This window comes from Alosa alosa, chromosome 4 (assembly GCF_017589495.1).
Source record: "Alosa alosa isolate M-15738 ecotype Scorff River chromosome 4, AALO_Geno_1.1, whole genome shotgun sequence".
Lineage (NCBI taxonomy): Eukaryota > Metazoa > Chordata > Actinopteri > Clupeiformes > Clupeidae > Alosa > Alosa alosa.
This window is the reverse complement of record NC_063192.1, coordinates 14,449,004-14,460,127: the sequence shown is the minus strand read 5'-3', so window position 1 is coordinate 14,460,127 and position 11,124 is coordinate 14,449,004. Positions and strand designations below refer to the sequence as shown.

Sequence of the window (11,124 nt, the reverse complement as noted above, 5' to 3'; positions counted from 1 at the left end):
CCTACAGCCTCTGCTGTTGATTGTAATAATCCGCATTTGGTGTATTAGCGTGAGTTATCATTATCAGGTAATGGAAGTGTCACCTCTATAACCTTGAAGGGTGTAGACAAGGTGCTATCTACTCTATCTCATCAACCAACTTGTACCAGTGCTGTGTGATGCGTGCTGCTTTTCGAATGCTGCGCAACTTCAGTTAAAAGCTACCCAACAATTTGGACCAACTAGCCTATCGCTAAATCATCACACATTGCGCAGTATTTCTGAAAAACATCCTCTGTGATCTGTTTATCAATCAACAGGTTTTTACCCAGATAAATAATATTTAAAATGCTGTTTAAGAATCTACAGGCAGAAGGTGTGAGCGGAAATAGCGCTTGTGAAAACCTACACAGTAGATTAAAAAAAGCATGCGAGTGGGAGGACGGGTGAATCATCGTGGCTTCTATGCGATAAGTGGCTCATCAGGGATGTCTGTGGACCAATAATAATGTATTATCTACCATATCTGGTACTAATTTTTATGTGTACCCATGGGCCTCTTCGGTTGGAAGAACTAGACTAAATCTTGAACGCAAATGTGTGCATGATAAACTGAGACTTCCAGTTGAGACCTTCCAAGCATCCAAACTGAAACGAATGCAGAGCTGCCGCGTGGGAGGTGTTACATTCGTGCCATCCGTTTCGAACGATTTCTTCACTTGAGCAGCCTACGTTTTTCCCAGACGGCTCCTATGCCGTTTCTTTCTCCATAACAAATGGAGCCACTACCACCGCACTTCGTCAGTCAAGAAATCAACAGTACAGTATGGGAAGTTCCGGACAAATACAAATCTCTGAAACAGATCGGAACAGGAGCGTATGGCTCTGTCTGGTGAGTTGTCCCCACCTCTGTTGTTGAGCTATTGGTTTTCAGTTATGGAGTCGTCATTTTGAGCACTGTAACTTTGGGAGACGCAGTGTTTGCCAGCAGTGGCCTATTTACCTCCTGAAATAAGACCAATTGTAAGGTCAGTAACGCAAGACTGGGCGTTGCATAGTGTTGGAACAAGAACCCTTTTATCTGACTATTTGTTTCGCCGTAGTTGAAACAACTGTTGCATTTCATATTCTTTCGCAATTCCAATATGAAACTTTTGCCCCTCGCCTATGTTAAATATTCAGCTATGCCTCCGTGAACAGATAACACAGATATCTTCATTCTTGATATTGTTGTCTCGTTGGTCTATATTTTACGCACCAGCTGTCATTGAGACAGTGTAATTACGTCCTGGTCAAGTAGTGAGCATAAATCTGTGCTCTGTTGTAGCCTAGAATGCAACGGAGTGTATCCTAGAACTAGTCTTGCTTTCTGCTCCTATCTCAGCTCAGCATTGAACGACAAGACTAAAGAGAAAGTGGCCATCAAGAAGCTGCACCGTCCGTTCCAGTCAGAGATATTCGCTAAACGAGCGTATCGGGAGCTGAGGCTACTAAAACACATGAAGCATGAAAATGTAAGTATAGGCCTATACACGCTTGTCCTATTTCTCCTCATGTAACTCCCATCCCCTCTAGGCCAGACACTGTATGGCAGCATTTCTTGCTAGTTAAGATGTCAGATGTCATGCTAGTTTATATCACACAACAATGTCTAATTGTCTGCTATTCTGTGGTAGCCCATAGTCATTTTGTGGAATGTTGTATTTCAGACAAGCCAGTCGTTTCCAAGGGGCACTGCTCTAAAAACTGAGTTATGTAATTGTTGCCTTTCCTGTCCATCTCATGCTCTGATTTCTCATACGCTTTCAGGTGATAGGGCTACTGGATGTGTTCTCACCTGCAACGTGTCTGGAGGACTTCCATGACTTGTGAGTCACGCCTCGTTTTACAGTTCTATTCCAGCTTACACTGTACAAGTGACCTGATAAGTTTGTTAACACTAACCTACTGGAGTTAGTTCAAATACAGGCATGCATGGACAGAGTTATGGATGGATTAGTCTATTAATTAATAACACCAGGTAAGACCTACATGTACATCAGGATGTAAGCGTAAGGATACAAGTGTAACAAATATTTCTTTAGTGGTCAGTAGGCCTATGGCCGTTTCTGAACCAGCATCACCACGTTAGTTTGGCACGGCAATAATATCTCCTGTTCTGCACAGGTGTGAACTCTAATTCTGCACAGTGTGAGGCTGAGAGACCATATTTTATAGTCCATAAATGTGTACAGACATCAAATTGAATTCCCAATCCTTGATGTTTGTTACAGCTATCTGGTGATGCCATACATGTTCACAGACCTGTCTAAAGTGCGAGGACTTCTATCAGAGGACCGTATCCAGTTCCTTGTGTATCAGATGCTTTGTGGACTTAAGGTTTGGCTGAATCTCTGTTGTGTTTGTGAAAATGGCATGAGTTGGTACTGTATGTATTGTCATGGGCATTGACAAAGGTTAAACATATGTTCCTACAGGAGTCTGAAAAGTGAGTTAAACCTGTTGTATATGCAGTGTGAATTTATGTAGTTGTTTTTGGTTATTTTAGGCCCAGTAGACAAACCTGAGCAAAATAAACTGTTCAAACACTATTTTAAAGCTTCTCAAAGCTTGCAAGCTACACTGCTAACCGTATTGGGCTGTTAGGTTAACATATTACAAAGGCTCATTTCCCAGAAGTTAGATTTACTTGCGAAATGTAAAGAAGTTCATGTGCGGCATCTTATGTAATTCTCCATGTCTGTCCCCCACAGTACATACACAGTGCAGGCATCATTCACAGGGTAAGTGAGACTGACAACTCCTTAAAATGCACCTGTCCATGACAATCCTTTATTTATTTATTTGTCATTTAAACTGAATCAATGCTTTTTTCCTCTAGAGACAGCTAATCTGTCTTGGGAAAATATGGACGAAGAATGTGTTTAGAAATGTGAAAGCCCAATGTTCCGCCTCCTTAAAGTGTTTGCAAGGCTTAACAAAGGCGACAGCACCATAAACCTAATGAAACGTTTTTCTTTTTTTTTTGGTTGTAAACTGGCACACAGCCAATGCCTGGCAGGCGAGATAGGAATGTGTTGTACTGAAACTGTTTTCTGGATAGCATCCATAGCCTTTGATTAAAACACTAACCTTAATTTTCAAACTCTTATCTCAGTATCGTCATTTGGTTGGAAACAAATTTATAATGCATTTTGACTGGTAATAGCCTACTCATTGGCAAAGAGGATGATGTCTGTCTGTACAAGTTTGGAATTGCTTGGCCTGCTCTACTTTGTTGATGGATTCATTATACATTACGTGTTTGAAAGCTTCACACTCTGTTCGAGACCATTTAAGGACTTCAATTCTCAGGGAGCTCTGTCATCAACATGCAGCGACTATTGACAAGTTGTATGTATGCATGATGAGTATTTAATCATACATCATCATCATAATACAGTACACTCAACTGTCATAACTAACAGGCCAAACAGTTCAATTTAATGGCATGGCGTTGAATTATTACTTTTAAAAACTGTGTCTGAATGTAATGTTCCATAATATCAAGACCGGCTCCAGGCCTCCACTAGAAGGTTATAAACAGTGCAGTCTGCATATTTGGACTTGACGTACATAATTCCTAGAAGGTAGGCTACTTGTCACCAAATGTCAAGTAATCACCATCTTACCTTTTTGACACTACTCTTGCCTAGGACCTCAAACCTGGTAATTTGGCTGTAAATCAAGATTGTGAACTCAAGGTATGCAGTTCTCCTTTACATATTTCTTTTTACCTTCTAGTAGCATACCTGTTTTAAACCGTGTTAAATGATGTGTATGGTTTTAACCGATGTCTATGCAGATTCTGGATTTTGGCTTGGCCCGGCATGCAGAGCCAGAGATGACGGGCTATGTTGTGACACGCTGGTACCGCGCCCCTGAGGTCATTCTAAATTGGATGCACTACACCCAGACTGGCAAGACAACTTACTATTATTGACTAGCTTACAAATACATCAGTCTTAGCATTGCCGGGAAGGTTTTTTTTTATCCTTTTTAGGGCTCCAAACTGACTTTTTTTTACTAGGAGCACAGTAGCCCTATGTCTATGGTAGCCCCTACCTGAACATTTTAGAAGTTATCAGACATTAATTTTCTGAAGATTTCATAGGCCTAATGGACACTTCATAGTAATCTATTAGAATTAGACTAAACCAGGTAATAAATGAACTTGCTTGAGACACACATTATTTCAGACATTAACATTATTATATAAAATAGACTAGGCTTTAATTTGTAAAATTTTGAAATATTTTAACCTTTCAGCCTAGGCTACTTACAGATTGTGGCATTGTGCTAGTTAGTTTGTTTAACCAACCGATAAAGTTGTGTGAACAGTGTTCACATTACATGTTACTGTATCTTGTAGGCATAAACTAGGCTACTTGAAATCAGGCCACTGAATGTTTCTTAAAGGCAGCATCATGATGTCAATCATCACTGCTTTTGTCTCTGAATGTGACAGAACGCGACAGCCCAGTTTAGGAGCAATTAATTCAACTGTTTAGTCATTCATATTAGCCTTTGCTACACTAATAAAGTCTGCTTATTTGCTTCACCTTTTGCCGATCTAAATGGTTCAAACTACACATTCTTCATCAAATGAACTCGTTATGTCTATATTTCTGTCTAATATCACTAACTTTAACACCAATAGAAGAAAACAGCCTATGCTACATTGCTTCACTCATCTCAGCGTCTTATTCTAACAGAATTTGAAAGTTTCAACTAGCCCACCTGTGACATCCCTATGCATCCCTAGGCATCTCTACTCGCCAGGCTCACATCACATTTCAGAATCATCTATGGTATCTGTGCTCACACAGGGAGGCTATCCCGGGCGCAAGTGATCCGTTCGCATTGCGTCTGCGGCAACAAATTAGCTTCCACTAATACAGTGGTTCTCAAAGTGTGGGGCGGCCCATAGGGAATAGGGACATGACAGGTGGGGTGCGATGAAAAGGAGGAATTTAGATTTTTTTGTGCCTATTTTAATGTCTTTCTTTTTTGACAAGGAAAATGAAATCAAGACAAAATAGCCACACACATAGGATAGGAGTCATAAACAGACCGACAGAATTAAAATAACATCTGATCCAGTGGACTGAGATGGGAAATGTAAAGTAGAACCAAAATGCGAAAACGTGAGGAATGACAGAAAACGTTTGAGAACCACTGCACTAATAGAACTGGCTACACCAGAGGCCCTTATGCTACGGCCCTTAGGCTACGTTTGAAAAAATTCAGCTACTTTTACTTAGCCTGGCCCCACCCACCTAGATTTTCTTTCAGAGATCTAGTCTGGAACACCATAGTTCTTAACTGTTTCCCTCAAACAAGAAAAATGTCAGGCAAATCAGCAACGAGAGGGGAAGACGAAACCGAAACTTATTAGGATAAACTGTAGCAGCAAAACCTGCAAACATAAAAAAAAATGCAGTTGGAAAAATGCAGAAATGTATTTACAGCAAAGGTAGACCCACATACATTGTTTCCGGACTGTTGATGCTGTTTATTGTCAGTTTGTAAAGTAAGAAGTAACGTTTAAATCTCTGATCAGTGTGACTAGTAAGGCTGGACCAATGATTTCAAAGTTAGTACCCGTTTACTTTCTATTTTCACATTCACCGGAAAAACAAATATTTTGGGAACTACAATGAAATGGCTCTACGGAAACCAACTAATGGAAATCAGTCATAGCAAGAATGTTTCTGAAGGTAAAAAAAGTTGGCATATTTACAGATCGCACATGCACGAGTAGATATAAAATGTACTTGCATTGTCTCAAATTTTAGTCGTAAATTGCGACCATTTCGTTGGAGTTTGGAGCCCTGCTTTTAAAAATGACTTAACTGTTGCTAATACTGAACAATAGCACTTCAAGAACCTCAGCTCTGTTTCATGCTAAAGGTTCATTTAGACCAATATGGGCATTTTTTCTTTGTCCTTATTAAACATTAAAATGTATTTAACTCTTAATATACAATGTATTTATCATCTAAACAAGTCATTTAGACTTAATTCTGTAATTGTTTTTGGATGCTTTTGGTAACGCTCTCTTCAAGGTTTTAGTCATCTCATCAAGCACTGAGGAAATATTAATACAGGAAATTAGGATGAATATTTGGTTATTCAAATTGCCTGTTACCATAGTTGTAAATGGAAGAATGTTGTGTTGAACTGGATTTGTATGCATCTCTCTATCATAGTGGATATTTGGTCTGTTGGTTGCATCATGGCAGAGATGATTAACGGGAAGACGCTCTTCAAAGGAAAAGACTGTATCCTCTTATGCCCTTTTCAGTCTCCCAGGGCCTTATTATGAGTTCTAACCTACCATGAATCACAAAGCGTGAATGCAAAACAACTTTTCATGCAAGTCTCCTCATTACCTGTCACATTTACATTCAGTTTGAGAAAAACCTATGAATCAACGAATTTCAAAGATACCATGGTTTGTTTTCCCATAGAGTATAAACAAAGTGTGGAAATATGCCATTACTATGTGCATTCAGTCTCAGATGTTAAATATTTAACAGCTGAGACTGAATGCACATATGGCATATTCCAAACTTTGAATATAGTCTCTATTTTGCATACTTTGAGATACAAACATGACCATATTGGTTATCCTGAGTGGAAGGTCTTCTTTATCATGTCATGTAGGTATACAGTTGAGATGTGTCAGTGAGTAGTTTTACACTTCACGTCCTGTCTACTGTAAAAGTTTGACACACGAGTGGGTCTGCACTAAGGGGCAAATTCTCCCATTTTTACACGCTTCAGTTACGCACTTTTCAGTTACGCGCATTCTCCCATTGCCGTTTCTGTCAAACCCACAGCTTGCAAGTTCGAAAACAAGGTGGCCTTATGAAAGAGGCGTGATTTATTTAAAAAAGAACCAGACTGATCCACCACCTCGTTAATTTAAGTTGATATGAAAACGTGGAACGTGGACTTTTTCATTGGCCTTCTGAATGACATTTTAATCCAGAAAGAACACAAACCAGTCTTTGATTTTGAAAACGTAACCATGGTGAATTGAATAGCGAACGGCCTACAGTAAAATGGTGTGTCATCATATAGCCTAACAAAGAATTGACTTAACGAAATTTTACTTTTGCTTTGAGGTTTGTTTATAAAGAGTCAAGACATGCTTGAGGTGTGTAGATTCATAATTTATAAACTCACTGTTGAGAAAGAAAGTTTCAATGGCAGCTGCTTCTCATAATATCAATTTATCTATGCTAACGAAGCTGTAGACTGACACCTGTAGTTTTGAATACACTAGAGAGACTGGCATAACAATACCAGCCTCCATTACAAACGAATCAAGAGACAGGAGAATACAAACTATGCTGCTCTGCAATAGTGCAGACGTCTGTGCAAATGTATGGATGACTTCGTCCAGGTTGGAAAGAAATGGACAGATTCGAATGAAGTAGTAAGTAAACATGAAGCCGTATCAGCATATTAAGCACCAAATGTGATACTGTAATGTTAATTTGTAAAGTTCTGTGTAACCTACATGTATTTAAAACTAGGCCTACTGCCGACATCGAGCAATATACTGTTTCACCTTGTAGTGGCGCTCGACCTTAATACAGCCCTCGGGAGCGCGTAGCTGAAAAGGTGCTTAAGCCAGTGGCAGAATGCACGCAAGAGTTGTATACATAAGAAACGCCCAGATGGGGCGTTTATTTTTGGGGTTTGGGGTTGCTCCTCCCAAAACGCATAACTCCCTCCATCGTGCGTAAATGACAGATTTAAGTGAAGGGGAGAATTCGCGCAGGCTAAAAAGTGCTTGGTTACGTGTTTTCTTTTACTTACGCACCCTTACGCACATGGGAGAATTCGCCCCAATCTGCACATCAACCTTCATTAAAGAGCTTCTTAAGCTACTGTAGCTGAGTATAATGACGTATTGCAGCAGTATATGTTTGATTTATTGTTTTTAATTGACATCAAACCTCTATCACATTTAACAAAAAAAATGTAATGCAAACTGCACGAGAAAAGTGAATGTTGTTGAATTGTTTGAATTGTCTGCAAATGACACTGTACTAGTTTATTCATTAGTTTGTTGCATGTCACTTGTTATATGCCTTGTTACTTTTTTGTTTTCCATGTAATCCTTAACTTCTCCTGTTCAGATATGGATCAGCTTACCCAGATTATGAAAGTAACAGGTGTACCTGGACCAGATTTCATTATGAAATTGGACAGTCAGGAGGTACGGCTATTTTTCAACAGTTAATGCTATTGCTTTTCTGATGACTTCCTGGGTCTTATGTTTATTATAATGACAGTTGGGTTTGCTATTGATTTTTGGTGTTTGTTCAACAGGCAAAAACTTACATTGCCTCTCTCCCACATTTCCCTCGAAAAGACTTCCATGCATTGTGTCCTAGGGCCAGTCCAAAGGGTGAGTAGATATCTCTCATGAAGTGTGATGTACAGGGCATGGCAGTGGTGACATATATGTCTGAGGAAAACAAATGTTTCCCCCAACAAAAAAAAACTGTTGGAAAGCATTATTTATTAAAACAGTGACCTCTCAGTATTGCAATTATCTTAATGATTTACACAGCAGCCATGGGTGAGATATAGCCATATTTCAGACATTTCATTCCGAGTTGTATATTATGTATATGAGGGAAAGCCTACTTGCTTGACAACCCTTTATCTTGATTTTTGATCATTCGAATTAGAATTAGAAATGTTAATTTGCATCAAATCCCAATATTTTATTATATGTCTTTGTTTAAGTTGCCAAACCTAAAAATTCTCAGCTTTTTAACAGAACTCCCTTGATAAGGGAAGTGTATTTTTACATTAGCACACAAACTCAGTAGCAACAACACACAGAGACCTGCATTTATTTCAGCAGAATTTTCTTGGATAACCTTAAAATAGGCCAGTTATCAAGGTCAAATCTCATTATGAATGATTCCCTACATCATGAATGTTAGTCCTCTCTGGGTTAACTGCTAGAGATATTGTCCAGTATTTTCGACATTGCAGCTTCTGGTTTGGATCAACTCAATGAAAACAAATTAATTGTACCACTGAAGTGAATTAAAATATGACAACGAAAATTCGGCCATCCAGTCAGGTAATTTCTGTATGAGCCAGCTGGTAATTTGTAAGGGCACTCACTCACTCAATCCAGCTGTCGTCAACTTCAGACTGTAACCACATGGTTTTGTTTTTCACCAAGTGCAGCCCATAGACTGTGCTTTATGTCTACAGGAAATTACGTACTGCAATTTCGAGAATAGCTACAATTTGGTGTAATGACACAGCAAACCATGCTCAGGTCATGCTGACTACTATGCATCAGTGTTTAGGTAATAGGTTTTAAAGTATATGTGACCACAGTGATAACCTTTTACACAGTTAACAACAGGCTCTAGCTGCTTCAAAACCTTAATTGGTATACAGCCTTGCAGTTGGTGTTGATTTCAAATGCAGTCTGGAAAGTTTAACTCTAACCCTCAGGAGTTTATGTAATTGAAAGTATACATGTTTATATTATATCTTATGTCATGAATTTATCATAGCTGTTGATCTACTGGAAAAGATGCTGGTGCTGGATTCAGAAGCCCGTATCACTGCTGATGAGGCCCTAAAACACCCATATTTTGATGGCCTGCGGGATCCAGAGGACTGCCCTGTACCACTGCCATATGATGACAGCCATGACAATGCAACACTGCCCCTAGAGGAGTGGAGGCGTAAGTGTTTGTTTTTTTCCATCTAAACGTTTGTTTTTCTTTTTTTTACTGATTTCTGAATGGTAGAATATGTTTACTCTTTTTCTTATCTATCTGATTATTCTTCTCACTTGTCACTCGACTCTGATTATCACAGTCTACATGTTTGTGTAGCTTAATATTTTGCTTAGACGTATACTGGTAAGTTTCCCAAAGTAGCTATACTGGTAACTTCCCAAATAAACTACTTATACAAGAGTTTTTTTTCCTTTTTCAGACTTATCTTTCAAGGAAGTGAAGAGCTTTGTGCCTTTCCCCAGAAGGGACTCAAAGAGGCGAAATACATTGACCATTTCACATTAAATTCAAACATATTACACTACATGGCAATCTACACAAATTTTAGCTCAAATTAATTGAAATACATCTAATTGCCTTCTGAGATACTGCATCTCGTCTGAAACTGAGATTGTATTACATGTTTTTGTGTTTATGGGGGGAATGGGGGCATTTTTTTTTAAATAAATACAGTGACTGTATACTTGTGTGTTTGTTGATTAAAAAATCGATTGTCCGATATTTATGTAGTTTTACCAGTTATCATGAAAAGCGCACAAAACACACTGAAGAGGTTAGACTACCTGTGGTATCCTTTCAAAAGTTGGGAAACAGGCGCTAACATTTGAAATGCAAATTGCCTGGTGGGGCGAAACAAATGTGCATGCATAACAAAGACTTCATGGCTTGGGTCGTAAATAGAGGTAGACCTATTGGACGACACCGACTGCTGCTTGACTCCCTTTGTAGCTGACTCTAGAAGAAAACATTTGTAGGCCTAATATAACCTCCCTAGTTTTCTTGAAATTGTGTTGGTTAAAACTGTTGCATACAGCCTACAGAACACCAGCATTGTACAACAACCATAGACTATTAAGACAATAACACAATGTTTGCGTCAGTAAAACATTAGGAGTGTGCCTTGGGTCATCCCTGTGTGTAGACTACCGACAAGTCAGTATGGGAATGGTTTGGTCCCCGTCCAGTTTCTTTGGGGTCGTTAGTTCACGTTGGGTGAGCTGCGTAGGCTCATGTTACTAATGGAAATGTATGGCGAGTTGTGAGCTGCACGAACTAAATGTGCCACTAGACGAACGGCATTGTGGAGAGTCAGCATAAGATATGCAGCAACCCGTGTGTGACACAGGTATGCCTTGATAATTTTACCTGTTTTGTTCCAAAATTTTAACAAGATCACCTCGCCTGCACAGCTGTTAACGTTACCCGAGAGGTTGCTTTTCTCTTCCTAAGGGGCGTGTTCTGGCTATCTTGACTGAAAGCTCTCTATCCGTAGCCATAGCTAGCTTGCTAAGGTAGTAACTTACATTTG

At 39.3% G+C, this 11,124-nt stretch overlaps 1 protein-coding gene across 2 annotated transcripts; it reads left to right on the top strand.

Annotated features, from left to right (window-relative positions):
- Positions 1–418: 418 nt before the first annotated feature.
- mapk13 (mitogen-activated protein kinase 13) lies at positions 419–10,276 on the top strand. 2 transcript variants are annotated; one of them, XM_048242219.1, is made up of 12 exons: positions 419–871; positions 1,364–1,493; positions 1,789–1,847; positions 2,253–2,358; positions 2,733–2,762; positions 3,675–3,722; positions 3,824–3,938; positions 6,231–6,302; positions 8,175–8,254; positions 8,368–8,446; positions 9,585–9,758; positions 10,015–10,276. In XM_048242219.1, exons 1-12 carry the CDS (start codon positions 756–758, stop codon positions 10,098–10,100), a joined length of 1,095 nt encoding a protein of 364 aa, XP_048098176.1. In that variant the 5' UTR covers positions 419–755; the 3' UTR covers positions 10,101–10,276. The 2 variants fall into 2 exon arrangements, with proteins under 2 accessions (XP_048098176.1, XP_048098177.1); XM_048242220.1 differs by having other exon boundaries at positions 728–871; positions 1,369–1,493.
- Positions 10,277–11,124: the final 848 nt, after the last annotated feature.

Coding starts and splice junctions, on each gene's coding strand:
- mapk13 (XM_048242219.1), top strand. CDS start 756: ATGGAGCCACTACCACCGCACTTCGTCAGTCAAGAAATCAACAGTACA. Junction 2,359..2,732: donor AGATGCTTTGTGGACTTAAG/GTTTGGCTGAAT, acceptor TGTCCCCCACAG/TACATACACAGTGCAGGCAT. Junction 8,447..9,584: donor TCCTAGGGCCAGTCCAAAGG/GTGAGTAGATAT, acceptor AATTTATCATAG/CTGTTGATCTACTGGAAAAG.